The sequence below is a fragment of the Chenopodium album genome, chromosome 20 (assembly GCF_948465745.1).
Source record: "Chenopodium album chromosome 20, dcCheAlbu1.1, whole genome shotgun sequence".
Lineage (NCBI taxonomy): Eukaryota > Viridiplantae > Streptophyta > Magnoliopsida > Caryophyllales > Amaranthaceae > Chenopodium > Chenopodium album.
The window spans coordinates 9,349,309-9,365,870 of record NC_137853.1 but is presented as its reverse complement, the minus strand read 5'-3'; the positions used below and the strand labels follow the sequence as shown (position 1 = coordinate 9,365,870).

General features: G+C 35.4%; 1 protein-coding gene across 1 annotated transcript; it reads right to left on the bottom strand.

Annotated features, from left to right (window-relative positions):
* Positions 1-495: 495 nt before the first annotated feature.
* Positions 496-8,778, bottom strand: LOC145597669 (beta-amylase 8-like). The gene is made up of 10 exons (XM_081653890.1): positions 8,295-8,778; positions 6,346-6,567; positions 6,167-6,247; positions 5,676-5,879; positions 4,583-4,777; positions 4,324-4,488; positions 3,100-3,360; positions 1,913-2,125; positions 1,512-1,731; positions 496-792 (listed from the first exon to the last, which is right to left on the bottom strand). Exons 1-10 carry the CDS (start codon positions 8,757-8,759, stop codon positions 758-760), a joined length of 2,061 nt encoding a protein of 686 aa, XP_081510016.1. The 5' UTR covers positions 8,760-8,778; the 3' UTR covers positions 496-757.
* Positions 8,779-16,562: the final 7,784 nt, after the last annotated feature.

Here is a 16,562-nt window from a genome sequence, read left to right as displayed (position 1 = left end):
GCAGTTAGATTGGTCCTTTCCAATGGGGTTGAATAGTATCAGACTCGTTTCCCCAAGTATTATAACCGATCACTTGAAATAGTTTTTGAGCTTCTGGAGTTTAATCAAGCCAAGGATTTGTGTTCAATTGTTCATTGGACACTCAATATTCAATCAAAGCCTTTTGTAAGATAGCTTTGGAATCTATGAGCTATTAAGCCTATTTGAAGATTTGACAACCAATTTTAGATCTATCCAAAAAAGATACTATAGTCAAATGGAGGCGATGGAGCATTAGTCGAACAGATTTTTACACTATGGTGATTCTAAGGAACAAAATGGTTACAAAAAGGGGAAGAAGCCTATATAATTATTAGATTATTGCAACCCTTTAATCATGGAAGTTGATAGTTAATCTTTTCAGTAACACTCCTAATTACTGGAGGATGAAGAATTAAGTATAGACATCTAGGAGAGAAGAAACTTCAGACACAAAAATAGTTCAGGCCAACAAATTAGAAGACTGACTTAGCTTTTGTGTACTTGAAAACTTTCAATTTCATTCCTTGAAATGTTGTTTTACATCACATGAGATTTACACTTCTACAACAGCACTTTGCAACAGTGATCATACCATGTTTTTTAACCAAATCTCAGCTTGCTAGCAGCTAGCTTGTGTTCGCGCAAAGTATCTTTAAAGGAGGAGCTCGAAGGAAAGCTTGCAACGTTGTGTTCAAATCAGGCATCTTTAAAAGAGAAATTTCAAGGAGTCCGTACACTAGACTTGAGCAGGTTCTTGATGACATCTTTCTCCTAAGGGACAGTGAACCATTACAGCAGGTCAACAAAGAATGAAGGGGCGGGGGGGGAACTTGGGTAATAATTCATAATTTACAGATAATAGGCGAGGAAAGCCAACTTTCAATTGAACTGAACTTGAAATTATACTGATTTACCCTTAAACTCACGTAACTACAACTCTACAAGATATATTACTTTACCCTTAAACTCACATAACTACATTTCTACAAGATATATTGCTTTACTCTTAAACTCACATAACTACAACTCCACAAGAGAAGCACCTGCAACTCAAATCACATCATAACAGGTTCATGCAGACTAAAGTAGTTTCAATTGTATCTTTTAATCTCAGTGCAACCACATCATGATTGCCATACCTAACCTACCTGTATCCCTCAAAATTCAAAGAAACAGAGTCATTCATTCTTATATAGGTTTTAAGTAATCTCAGTGCAACCACTACGAGTACTGGTCAGATATGTATCTTTCAATTCAGGAAGTACTGTTTAGTGATGTATCTTGAAAATTGTAAACGGTACCAAATTAACATGCCAGATGAATGGAAGGATTATTTTGTTAGTCTTTTACAAGTAATACTACAAACCAATATATAAAAGTACCAAAAAAAAAGAAATATTATTTTGTTAGTCTAATGCCAATGCAGGAATAATTCAAATTCCATTTTGATCAAGAATTATGCCAGCCCTGAGTATATCAAGAATACTTACCGTGCATGTTTTTGATGAAATTGTCCAACTCTGAGAAACAATATGTTCTCTGAACGAAAGGAGATGGTAGCTGAAACACAAAGAATGAAAAATGGCGACGGTCGGGATCGTTGTTTGGCTTTGAAGTCTCAACCATTTTTATGTGTTCTCCCCTGTCAAAACATGGATCAGCATTTTGACCAGCAACAGTCAAACCACAGTCCCAGGCTGTATTTAATACCTGTTAAAGCGAGAGTATTTCAGGTCATTTATATGTTGTAAATCTTGTAATTGTTTAATTATTAAAACAAATGTGGAAGCTACTAAGATTTTTCCTTATTAAAGTACTAACGGAAATCACAGTAGTGCCAAATAATGGACTTGACCGCTTAATTTGCCAGTGAAGAAGGCAAAACAATCACCTGCCAACTCAAACTTTCAGGATCAGCAGATGACTCATCATTTTCCCGACAATGAATATGGGATCCCGGACACACGAATTTCATTGTCACGGAATGCTTACTGAGAACTTCAAAAACAGGAGAGTATCCATCTCGATTAGTTGGGTTATAGTACCCTGCAGTAAGCTCAGCTGCATGGCTAGGGGTCTTGTACCACCAATAGACTGCCGGAATCTGCAAAAGGATTGCCAATCCATCAAATTATTTTTTACTTAGGGTTTTGTATGTGTATTAAACTTTAAATGCAGGTGTTTGGACACAAACTTTGGACTTTGGAGTCGAGCCTTGTTATTTCCCAATCAGATATTATGCATCAAGGTAAAGTAAGTGCATAGTTCCAGGGCACAAACATAGTTCCAGGGCACTCCATAACACCGCACAAGACTCCACGGACCAGGAAATAAAAAATATTCAAATATTTATCAATCAATAACTAATCACTTGATATACAGAAGCATTATATAACAATCACGGATTCATGATATAGGCCAGGGACAAATCCAGGGAGGTCAACCTTATTGACTCCGTCACGATCGTTTTCTAATGTCACGTGTAATGGACTGATTTTCTGGGTTTATGATTCTGATTTAATAATGCCAAGTAAATAAAGATTAAAGCTTGAATCTTCATTGATAATGGTTGAAAGGTTACAAAAGGATAGGTTAATAGCTTTAGGCTATCACTCTCTAAATGGCTTTAGGCCATGACTCTTCAAGGTTTCCCTTCAATACAAATATCTGCCTATCTTTTTCCTTTCCCCCTCTCTCTATTTAAACTAAAGTTAAGGACCATAACCTAGTAATAATACTAGACTTCCCAAATTACCCCTCCTAAAGCCAGTCTATTACATCATGCTCCAGGCTCAACCTTATTGATTCCATCAAAATGCATAGTGTGAACTGTAAAGCCACCAGTGAGTATTGTGGCAATTTCCATCATACTATACTGAGAAGAAAATCATGTCCTCTACAACAGCTACAAAGGATAGAGGCCACAGCCACAAAGTATTGGTATGGGGTATGGATTAAGTCAACACTAACAAATCTGAAGTCAAATTAGAGAAGATTAAAGGGGAAGAATAGAAAAGCAATAAGGTACAATAACATCTTGTGCTTATTATGTACAGGGGATATGCAATAGGAAGTTACCTTGACAACAATTTGTGTTTCTTCAAATGCAAGGCTTGCCAATGATAATACATTGTCAGCATGGTCTATCAACATCTGAGCATACCAGTTCAAGAAAAAACGTCCAAAGTAGCTTTCATAATCACCTTTTTCACAGAAAAACCCAGTTTCAGGCGGCCTTGAATTATAATTCCCTGCATTATCAGGGCCTCGTGCCCAAAATGAGTGGCCACGCAATTTTGCAGCCTTCCTTAAATTCTGTTGCAAGTATCTGTCATAACACTGAATCAATTTTTTTGGTCACATGTCCAAGTTGATTTCAGGAGAAAGAAAACTGAGCTGAGAAAATGTAATAAAATTAAGACAGAGTATGTCATATATTGAATGGTAGTGTAGCAAACTTTGGATACATTCAAAGCTAGACACATTCACAATATTATACAGGTGTAGTAAATAAATGAGATGGTAGCTTCACAATAAAGAGAAATGTGACAAATGTTTCTTCAACATTACTATTTTCTGGGAAGCATACAGGCCAATGCAACTAGCCTGGCACGGTGGCACCAATGCAAAAAGTCGAAAGATGCTCTGCAAGGACTCGCCAACAGTACGACCTGAGCACTTGATACATTATTTGTGCTTTATATGTCTTAACCTCATCTTAAATGGGTTAAATTCTAGTAAGATAGAAATATTGAAGATAATTACATATTTACATCAGATGGCCAATGTAAAATAAAACTACTGACAAGGATTATATAGTCTAACAGGGGCAAATTGAAGCAAACCTTTCATACAAGGTTCCTTTCAGAAAGGATGATCATGCACTGCAAACTACTGAAATAGCAGCAGATGACATGAGAGAACCATAACCTGATAAAGAAATTCTCAAGAGTTTTCCATAACAAGTATCTTACAAATCTATAACAATCTTTCTTCAACATATAAATATACATCTATGGGCTACGGAGCCATCACAATGAAAGCAATGTCATTATTCTAGCATGAAGATTAGTCACTTCCAAGCTTTGACTTAGACTTCAGAGAGACTAATTCAAGGGTCCTTCAATTATCAAATTTTTCTCATGATATTGCAAAGTTCGCCTGCCTGAGACACACCACTAATTCCATAACAAGAAGGTGCATATTCACACTCCAGCCACAACCTTATTGGTTACTTGAGATGCATTACTCAGAAACTAAAGAGATGCACAAAGGGCAAAATCAGCATCAACAAATATATACCTGAAACTCACCAACACCAGGATATCTCCATCCCAACCTTTCTGGGAAAGAAGGAAACTTCAGCTCCCCTGATGCTCCTAGACCAATTTCAACAGCAGTGATAAAACCATCACCAAATATATCATCAAACTCTGAACGGAAGCTTCTCATAAAATCAAAGTAAACCTACAGTTTGTTTCAGAATGCTATTGCCAGGTAAGTTACAAATTGTTCTGCCTTCCTCTTATTAAAACAAACAAAAAATGAACAAGATGATTACCTCGATACCAGTTCTTCCTCTTAATACTCGTTCTTTGTCAATGCCCCATGATAAACATTCAGTGTTTCTCCGTCCTTCACGATCTGTGAAGAATATGTCTTGGTTGTCTTTCCCAATCTCTAGGACCCAGTGGGGGAGTGAGATGAATACATTACCAGAATCGCTTCCTCCATACTCATGAAAAGCCAACACAACCTTCAGATTCAGTTGCTATATGTTAGAGTTAGATGACTTATAGAAAATCTATCACTGCTAGAGTGCTAGCTACAATAACCAGATACAATGAGCACACCTTCAAATGCAAAGTAGCAGGACGGGGTGGCAGGGTAGAATTTGTCTAATATAAAGAGCCCAGACATCATCCTGGTAGCCTACAAACCATTCGACCCTAAGGCATAGCAAATGAATAGGGAACTGGAATCTTGCCCCTTAAATTAGAAGGCAGATTGTAACATGACCACCCCCTGACGTTGCAACCCCAGAGCACAAAGTGTAGTATCGTACCCCAAGCCTAATTTTATGAGATAACTGCTTTTGTTTTCATTATGTTGTTCTCTCATTAGAGCTAGTGCAAGGAGCAGATCGGAGTGAAGGGATACTGTAGGATACAGAATGGGACGTTATATGAACATCTAAGCACAGCAGACAGCAAAGTCCCTAAGGTGCCAATCTACAAAAATGTGGTCATCAAACAAACACATTTGTCTATTCCAGAGATTTGTAAATCCTGAAATGCTAGAAACATCATCCACTTATGCCCCAAAAAAAATCACCTAACAGATATTAGCTACTGCAATCTTCCTTCAACTATTACTACTTAGGTATGTTCAGCAGTGATCCAAAAATACATTCCCCCTCTTTCTAATATAACAACTGTGGGTCTTCAAGACAAGCCTCTTCTGCAGTCCGCTAGTCAGAAAAACGGGTAACCTCTACAGACCCATGCTTGCAGCAGAGATTATATTGTGATTTTGTTGTATATGTAGTCTTGTAGATATTGATGAAGGCAGATTAAGGACATAGTATATATAAGACAAGGTTCAGATTGTGACAACAGCATAATGATGAAAAAATTCAAGGAAAACACAACTACCTGCACTTTTAGCTGAAATTCTCGAATGATCATAAACAACTCCCGATATCCCAACCACATGTACTTCTGTGGAGTCCATCCTTCAACAATTCCCCACCAACAGTCTACAATGACACCATCCACATTTAATGATTTCAGATGCTTTAGCTCCTGTCTAATGCCGTCGGGATCAACAAGCTGGCAGTAACTGTTGACGATGCCACTCTAGCATAGTTAAGCCCATAGAATAAAAGAATTATATTACATGTAGGTAATCAGATAACCATAGAGAGTTTAATCAGAAACTATATTGTAAAGGAAATGAAAGAGGCTTCAAGTAGTTTCGGCTATTGCAAAGGCCAATGCATAATATCTTAAGCAAGAGTATCGATCAGACAATCAGTAGAAGATAAACAAAACAGATAGAACATGAAAATATTAAGTCAAGGAATACAGCAAGTTAATGGATGAGCAAAAATAAGTGCAACAAAAAAAGGGGCAAAATCACTTACTTGGAGCTTAATATACACAGGAACATGTGGGGTTCCAGAGTAATCCTCCTCGCGAAAGTCGGATTGAACATGTTGTATCAACTGAAGCATAAAACCACATTATCGGATACAGAAAAGGCAGGCTTCCCCCTATCAGAAAGCAAATTCATTTACAAGCATCGTGAGAGGTAGTATGATACCTGATGTGCCTCCAAAGATCCAGGTGAGTCGATATTGCTCGTGCTATATCTCTCACTTTTTGTTTCCATCTCTGTAACGACAACAGAATCAAGAGATACTGGTGATAAATTTTCATCAATTCCAAGAACTGCTGGCTGACAGTCTAATGATGCTTTCATGGAGCAATTCTTCAAAGAACTAGCAGAAAGGGGACTTTCAGATGACCTAATAGGAAGCCCTCCCTGTCAACATTATTAATTCATCTAAATGCCACATGTCATGTAATTCTTGTAGCAAAATGCATAAGGAATTTTCAGCTTCACACAGTGACAGACCAAAGACCTGGAAGACTTTGCCAATGAGGTACAGACCCAACAGACCAAATATTGACCTTTGCACTAGAAGAGTGTGATTGCAAATTTGCAACTGCGTGCTACAAAAGAGACATTGATCAAAAAGTAACAGTATACCTAGATCTTCTCGAGTAATTAAACATAAAGTGGAACTACTAGAACATAATGATATCTTGATGTGATCATAACAAAATAGCACATAAACAAATGAAAACTGATAATACTACAGGCTCCCCAGGCCCGTTCAATATTCAGTTCTGAACAGCCCCTGGATTGGACTCAGCAATTAACTGTAAACAGCAATAGGCATTTATATTTGCATGCTTCAAGCCATATGTTTTTAACAGTATTTACAATACAGGTGGAAAAAGAAGAAAAAGAGACATGACCCTGTCAATCAAGAAAAGAACACAAAACAAACAGAAGTATAAAATGGAACAGAAAACTGCCAATCAATACAGAATAAATGCACACAGCTGAACAAAATAAGCTGCAACCTCTCAGATAAAGTCCTTATTACATCCCATTACTGGTAAATCCTCTTCCCCAATTTCTTTTCTTTATTAAATTTATACATAGAAATGGGATTGAATACCACACAACCTAGAATGAGAATACATACTATATGTTAGTGAAATGGATATGGACAGACATCATCAGCTTGTATCATCTTCAAGTTCAGTGTAGTAAGGTTGTCCAACCTTAATATATGCTCTTTTCTGGTCTAATTGAACAAGGGTAGAAAGTGAGAAAAATCAAGTTTTCGTTTACGCTTTGTTTGGATAGCAAAGAAGGAAGGAAAAGAAGGGGAGGGAAAATGGAGGAAGGGAAGGGAAAAGAAAGGGAGGGGGAGGTGAGCTCCATTTTCCCTCCAAATCTCTCCAATTTTGGAGAGATAATGCTTATTAAAGAGAGAGGGAAAATGGATCCTCCCCCTCCTTCCCCTTCCTTCCCCCAATCTTTTACCCAAACAAGAGAATTTGTCCCCCTCCATTTCTCTTCTCTTCTTTTCCTTCCATTTCTTCCTATCCAAACAAAGTGTTTAGATGAATTAATAATGTTGACAGGGAGGGCTTCCTATTAGGGGGGCTTGAGGCAACTTTAATCAATCGGGGGGGTGGTAAAAAGATGTCTTCCGACAGCAGTAGCTTACAGATATCCAACTTCTAAATAAAGAAACAGCTCAGATTCTGGTTTTGATGTTGCCAATACTTTTCCCAAAGAATTCTAGAAGTAGTTAATCCACAAATCTCTAATAAATTTCAAACAATTTCATTTTTATACTCTTTCCAGCACCTCAAACAATTTCAAACGACCGCTGTAAAATCATCCCGTTAGTTAAAAGTTTCCATTTTTACACAATTCTAGGCACAAAAAAAAAATGATGATATAGCACAAACTACTTGTGAAGAGATAACGGTTGATATATCAAAACTAAATCAAATATCAATAAGCACCAACCAACTGCGTGATTTTATTGTGCATTCCTAAATTAAAACCATAATCATAACTAATGTTTATAATCAGCACTTGGGGTTCCATGTACCATAATTGATTTTTATTCAATCACCACTATTACTGCTGTAACAACAAATGAAGAAGAAAACGGAACAAACCAGCTGAGAAGGAGGAGGAGAAGATCGATAAGTAGTGCCATCAGGCTCAACCATCCAACCCGCTTCCCGAGCAAGAGCAGCGAGCACGTCATTCATGTCAGCGCGAGCAGGAAGTGGGAAATTCCCGTATTGCCGGAGACCGGAGAGCATGCGGCTAGTGATGGCTCGCCGATGCCGCTCTCGTAGCTTGGTTCGCTCCTTTTCCTTTTCCCTCTCTCTCCTCCCTTTACCATCGCCGTTGCCGGAGGAATTTCCGGCGGTGACGGCGAAGCCTCGAGGACGGCGGTTGCTCTGTTGCTGTTGTTGGGGCTGAGAAATGTGATGGTAATGGTGGGAATTTGAGTGGGAGAAATTGTTAGGGTTAGGGTTAGGGTTTGGGATTTGGGGGTTGGGATTTTGGGGATTTTGATGGATTTCGTTGTGATCGAAGGTTGCCGGAGTTGTGTTTTCGCCGGTGTTGTTCATTTTGATTTATTTGGGTGTCATCGACTGTGGAGTTTTGGAGTGTGTTCTTTCTAGCACTTCCTCTCACTCACTTTGTTTGATCGTGCTCCTCCATTTTTTTTTTTTTTTTTTTTTTTTTTTTTGGAGAAGTTAAATGACGCCCTTATTTTACCAGATAACGCCCGCATTTAAATATGAATAGACAAATATACCCTTGGTGTGTTTCATGTTCTAAGGGTTGTTCCTTTCTCAGTTTAATCAATCAGAACAGACCCTAAGTCAATCTAACATCCTCTCTTCCCAATAAACCACCACCGACCGAGAGCAAAGTCATCGGACACATCGCCGGAATTAAAATCGTTTTTTTTTTTTTTTTTTTTGGGGAAGGGGAAAACGCCTAATTTTTTCAAAACTCTAGGGGAGAAACACCTAAAATTTTCAAAAGTCCTTAGGAGATTCGAAAATTCTAGGCGTTTTACCCCATAGAATTTTCCCGTTTTTTAGCGTTTTTTTATTTTATCATAACTTTGGAGAGCATGCAAAAAATCCTCAGCCATACTGGTCAAACTGTGACTAAAGAAATGTGTCAACTAAAAAGAAATGGAGGAATTATGTTTGGTCCTAAAAGAATGGGCTTCCATTGGTTTTTATCAGTGGAAAGCCCCAATCGTTGTTTTTGTGTGTTTTTTCTCTTATTTTAAGTTTATAATAACTCTTCCTCTTCTAGGAGGAATATTTCTCCCTCGAAAGACAGGGTTTTTCTTCTTCTTTTAAAGAATTTGGCTCTTTCGAAAGACCGAGTTTTTCTTCTCTCTTTGGAGGGAGGATTTGCTTTTTTATTTCATGGATTGCTATAAAGTTGTTTCATGGGTAAAATTTTGTGCGGGATTGAAAAAGAGGTTAATATTTCGACAACAATCTAATGAATCAGACGAAAATTTTATGCACAGCTACAATTGATCGATAGACCCCCTCGCCGAAGAAGGCTGTAAATCACTGAGATATGAAAGAGGGTATGAAGAATATACGATTTGCAACAACCATCGTAGCTTTGCTTAATGTTTTTTATTTGATTCAATCATTATGTATTCGTTAATTCTAAATCTCTTTGTATGTGTCGTATGACTTATTTATGAATCAATTTTATTTCAAAAAAAAAAAGTTTGGTCCTAAAATTATGATAGGATACGATCGAAATAGTCATTAATTCTATTTTATTTTTTTTGTTTTTTTTAACTACAATGTACGTATCAGTTTGACCAACATATTTTTTTGAGAATCTATAGTACAGTATTATATAAAGAGAATAGACTTTTTTGTTGATAAATTTTGATAAAGAGAAAGGACATTTTAATTGATAAATTTTGATTTTTCTAAAATACCCTTCTACATTTTAAAAATTACATTTTTACTAAAAGTAAGTGCAATTAAAAAAAAAAAAAAACTATCCTATCATAATTCATAACTACCCCTCTCATTTTTGTCTTAAAAAATAATAAAACTACCATCGTTTAAAAAAAACATTTAAAAAAATCCATCTTCAAAAAACGCAGAATTGATCTTGATAGATTACTTATAATTCGTGTGTCGATCTCTTAGCTTGTAGTTTTTAAACTAGATCATATCAATAGATCTACTAGTTGTCTAGTACTACTTATCTAAATCTTTTATACTCTGATCCGTACTATCATTGCATTCTTCCCTCCCCTTATCTTCCCACTAGGGGTGTTCAGTATTGGGTACCCGGGTTTTCGGGTACCCGGATATTTTCGGGTACCGATTTTTCGGGTAGTCAATAAATCGGCCTATGTCCCGACGCGCTTAGCTCGGGTACCCGATTTCGGATACCCGAGAACTTCGGGTCGGGTCATAGGGTACCCGAAGTTTCCAATATGGTATTTTAAAACTCGAGTATCACAATGAAAGAGAAAGGCATATTTGAGGAACAAAGAGGGTGAAAGAAGCATTATTTAGCCATTCAATAATTTCAATGCTAGAATAATTAAAATGAGAATTATATATAAAACAAATTATGGAAAAATGAGAAAATCATAACATTCATCAAAATTTGTAATTTACTTCCTTTAATTCTTTTTAACGGTTAGAACTTACCGGCAATAAGTTTTAGATCAAGTATAAATTAAATAATCAAGGTATCAAACTAACTACTATTTGTAATACACCAAAGTAGTGGCCTTTTCAATTGGGAATTGAAGACATACTTTGCTTTACTTACACATACAAATTCAATATTAACCCATCATCAAAAGTCACCTTCTTCACCAGATTGTCATCCACTGATGCGTATTTTTATGGACTCTTCAAGAACTTTGGGGATATGAAGCTATTTAATCTAACCAAGACTAAATAACAACTAGATTGATAGCTTTCTCAGCAAAATATCATATGCAATTCTCTTGCTAAAACAATTCATACGAATTGATTAATTATAACTCAAAACTTCTCTCTATATGAAAATGTTACAACCTAAAGCCCTTTACATAGGCAAATTAAAATAAACTCTAGAATATTCTAAAATCAAAAGATAAACTAATCCGATCTCTAAACTAAAGCTATAAAAATAAAAGATAAATAACAACTAAACATTATTATCTATAATGACCACCCAAAAGATTAATATTATAAAGAAAAGATAATTTTAATGGCTCTTCAACTTATCTTCCAGATATGCATCATCCACACCAGAGAATTTGAAGAAATTTCCTTATAGAATATGGATGAAGAAGAACCAGGCTAGCAAATGTGAGGAGAGAAAGAGCACTACGATGTTGTGACTAAAAGCTGATCTACCGTCGAATAAGAGAGGGCTGACCGCTTAGTCAATGTAGTAGGGTACGGTGCAGCTAGCGCGCGGCGGTGGGATGGAGTGGAGAGGAGAGAGACTGAGCAAGCAAGTGTGAGACTGAGAAAGAGGCTTAAAGAGAAATGATTGCGGGAAAAAGAGTGGGTAATAAGCTAAAAACCCTAATTTATTTCAGAAAAATAAATATTAAAAAAATAACTTCGGGATAGCGGGTACCCGCCTGAGTCAGAATGCGGCCCATGTCCCGACCCGAAATTTCAGGTTTTTAGCGGGTCGGGTACCTGACCCAACCAAATGGTAAATTTTTTTCCAATTACCCGACAGTTTTTTTGCGGGTCATCGGGTTTTCGGGTCAGGTCAAGCGGGTCGGGTATTTTTGAACACCCCTTCTTCCCACCCCTTCTTTTCCTTACTGTTGCAGGTTAGGCGGCGCATTATGATCTAATCTGCTCATATTTTTTACTGATACAAGCAACTCGTGAATATGTTTGATAGCTTCTTAGAAACACAAGCATATTTCCTTGAAACTTAGTTAATTTCTTTGGAGAGCATGCAAAAAATCCTCAGCAATACTAGGAAGGCTTGTTGAGAGATATACTCCCTCCATTTCTTTTTAGTTGATACATTTCTTTAGTCACAGTTGCCATTGCACAAACTCAATCATTAATATTTTTAATTACCGATAAGCAAAAATTATGAAAAGTTGATATTTTGAAAATATATATCGAGACGAATCTAACAAGATTCCACATGACTTTATATTTTCATTACGCATAAAGCACAAAACACGGTCAAGGGAGAGTATGTGAGTAGTGCTAAAGTTAAAACGTGTAGGGGTAGTACATGTTTCCAATGATGCACAATGTAGGTTGTGTAATAGTGAGCACGCATCAATTATAATGTAATTTCAATTGCTCAGCTATGCAACAAGTTTGGATCACTCTTTATTTGTAAAATACAAGCAAGATGTTCTTTCTTCCTTCTCTTAGTTTGGCAAAAAGGTTTGGCTTTCATCAAGTTGAATTGGGGTGTGAATGTGTGATGCTTTGAAATTTGAATCTAGTTAATGCTCTCCACATAAACAAGTATGGGAGAACTCCTCTCGTCTTACTTATTGAAGCTAACTAGTTTAGGTCCCGTGCCATGCACAGTAATTTTAAAAAATTAATATCAACTTTTCAATATAATTGGTTATGTTACAATTTTTTTTTTTTAAAAAAAAACTTAAAAATATGAATTCTAATCAATAAATAAACAACTATTTTTAGGGAAAAATATGAATACTTTCTTAAAATAAATTAAAAATATGTCGCAAATTATGTTATTATTAGACTTCTGGCCCGCGCAATGCACGACTTGTTCATAGAAAATTGCATTGAGAGATGAGTGAGGAAATACCAATAAATAATTATGGTATAATGTGTCACAGAAAAAACATAATTAAAGAAATAAAAATTTTGGGACTTTCATTTGAAATGAGGCTTCATAGAAAGAAGATGGAGGGACTCAAATCAAAGATAGAAAATAAAAAAGGTTAAATTAAAGAGGGGAGATGAAGATGAAGTGTTTAATGAAAGAGTTAAGAAAAATAGTATAATTAAAATATAAAAAAATGTAAAACGACATGTGGCAGTACATTGGGTTGAAAAAGAAGATAGGAAAGTGTAATAGAATGATGACATATGTCTTTTTTGGTTTGCTTTGTTAAAAATACTTCGTACGAAGTATAGATACTTCGTACGAAGTATAGATTTCAACTATTAGATCCAACAACTCAAAACACCCCCACCAAAATATGAATAAATGAAAGACTCCAAGATTAAACATTTACTTTGAATAATATTAATATTCCATTTGTTTTGGGTTTTTTAGAATCCCTCGGGATACACTATGGGGCAAGAAATAAGAAACGGATGGAGTAATTATATATCCACTGTCCTTTGCCCACCGGCTATGTGTAAATAGATTTTTACTATATACATTTTAAGTGTATCGACTTGATAAGTACTTAGTTCTAGAAAGAAGAATTAAAACATGAAAATATTGAAAACAAAGTACAAATATATGTATAACAATACTAAATACGTATATAACAAGTACACAAGAACATATCAAAGTCTCACGAAAGTATAATCAAGTGAATAAGTACTCCGACAAATATACAAGTAGAGCTACGTAATAACATGCCTTGGAGTATACCTACAAAAACAAGTTTAAAAATTATATAATAATTATATAATAATTAATCTAATTTGTTTTAAAATACATTTTTGACAAAAATTAAATAACACTAATTTTACCTTTTCGTACGAGTAGAGGTAAATCATTCTTCAATTTAAGAATTTGAGCGCTCATTCCTGCTGATTATTCCTTAAATGACAAAATTTGGAATTCTAAACTTTGATTTGGAACAACATTCTTTGTGACATGAGTGACTATCATATCGGCCAAAGCATTTCCTTCTCTTGGAATATGTATGATTTCTCAACAATCTAATTGAGAGAGTACATCTAACAAATTGCTACAAAAAGATTAGAAATAAAAGTAGGACTCAAACATATTTATACAATAAATCAATCTTAATAATTTTAAAAATAATTTTTATACTAAATATTTACCTATATAGGTCGACACACTTATCACGAACATACAAACGTCATACTAGTATATCTACCCAAACTAAACAATCAGCTTGGAGTAATACTCGGGTTAAACTATTCCTCAAGGCATATGTAATAATGGCTGAAAATATGACTAATCTCTCCCCAATAAAAGTTGAGGTTGCGGCGGCCACTTTAGTCCAAAACAGTCTAACATTTCCTAGTGGGTCTAATATAATTACCCCACCTCCGGCTTCCGTCATCAACATACATCTTAATCCAAGTATCCAAAAGCTTAAGAAAGATTAAAATTTGAATTGAGTGCACTAATCGTTTAACACGGGTATACTAATAAAGAAGTAAACACTCCAAGAACAAGGATATGCAATTTGTCTGTCGGAATCAAGTACGACTATCTGACTACGTACTAACTCTACCCGAAGCCAAGATCAATATTTGCACATAACATTATTTAAATTAACAAAAGATGCATCAACATACATCTTAATCCCCAAGTATCCAAAAGCTTAAGAGAATGCCTATATAACTTTGTGTAATCTCTGGACAAAGCCAGATTTTGTAGTTAAGTGAACATTACAAAAATAAATTAATAAAATCAAGTGTCTTAATCAAAATTATTTCGTAAATTCTATCAACTCTCATTGCATAGTAATTTTATATACTATCAAGAGTTGCGCTCGATAACGTTCATAGAATCCTTTATATACAAGAAAAAAAGTGATCGCCAAAAAATATTAACGTAATTTGTTAATTTATAAATAATTTTAATATGATTTGCTTTATATTGGTTTGAACCACTTATATATATATAAAAAAAATCTAAATATTACTACTGATAAGTGTTCTCTGAATATTTATAACTGCTAATATAAATGGGGGATTGGTTGTTGCGTGGGATGGAGGTCACAGGAATGTGGAGTGATTCTGGGGTGGTGGTCCGTTCGTTGGTAGGTGATGCACCTAACAACTCTCCATATATTCATATTATTAGAAAATTCAAGACGCTTATCGATAGAAGGGAGTAGGAGGTCTCGATTTCTCATTGCTATAGGGAAGCTGTAGACACCCATTTGTGTCTCCCCAAAACCAAAACCAGTGATGAATACCTTTTGCGTCGAACCATAATCGAATGAGGTGAAAGTGTGGAAAAGTCTAGTGTTGCGGTTAGTTTTTATTAAAATCCTTCTTTCTGTTTTCGAAAACCCACTCTATTTTATGAAAACGTCCAATCCAGTTTATTTTGGTCCATGATAAGGGTCCAATAATGGTGTAGTTAAATGGGGCTTTAAAAGACCTTTCCAACGATATATTATAAGCCCAATTCCGATGAATAATGAGGAAGTTATGGCCAAAATACTAAACTGGGCCCAAAACGGATTTTACCTACGACCCAATGATCATGTGGAGGGTCCAAAGGTTTAATCCTATTCCTAAACTAATTAGGATTGATTATAATCCTCTATAAGTTTCAAAAATATCTTAATTATCCTTTTTTGAAAAGATAAGATCATAGAATTTGATTTGAATATAAACTTTCCTTTTTTAAAACTTTCCTAATTCTATTCGGATTTAAACATGTTCAAAGATAGCCAGATATTATTTTCTTGCCTTATAATTTTTATCCAAATTTTATATAGTTGGATAGATCTTGAAATTATCTTTCCAATGATATATTATAATATTAATTCCGAGCTATAACGAAAAAGATATGAAAGGAATACGAAACTCTATCCAAAACTGACACCCTTTCACTATTTCGGTCATATCTTTTTATCTACAAAAGATTTTAATCTAATTCCAATTGCATTAAAAATTAGACTTCAAGAGCTTTCCAACGACATATTATATGACTTATTTGGACTTCTAGATCAAAAGATATGATAAAAACAAAATCCGCAAAAACTGTCTCTGTCGCCAAACGACAGGTTTGTCGCCTCGCGACAGACTCTGTCGCCTGGCGACAAGATAAATTTCTGGCGACAGGTCTAGTTTTCTGGCAACAGAGTGGAGTTTTATTTCTTATCAAATTCTATGATTTTCCGGACTATTTTCTTATCAATATGGTCCTCGACCTCTGTTTTTATTCATCAATTCTCCCAATCAATTCTTCTCATCAACTTTCATCAATTACTATCAATTTTCTCTATTCTCTCTCAAGAATTACTTAATTCTTTCTTTCTTACTCTCTCTCTCTTTCTAAGCCAACCCTTTTTACAAATACAATATTCCGCATTCACAAGACTTAGAATCTCTTAGCCAAGTTCGAAGTTGCCTTCGCCCTAGACGTGCAAGGTTTGATAATTTATGAGGGTTTGGTCCAAAACTAGTCAAAACTTTATTTCAATTTAGTTATTTAATTCTTTTATTTATTATTTTCAT

Coding starts and splice junctions, on each gene's coding strand:
- LOC145597669 (XM_081653890.1), bottom strand. CDS start 8,759: ATGAACAACACCGGCGAAAACACAACTCCGGCAACCTTCGATCACAAC. Junction 6,248..6,345: donor GATCTTTGGAGGCACATCAG/GTATCATACTAC, acceptor TTTATGCTTCAG/TTGATACAACATGTTCAATC. Junction 1,732..1,912: donor CTGAAAGTTTGAGTTGGCAG/GTGATTGTTTTG, acceptor TCGCTTTAACAG/GTATTAAATACAGCCTGGGA.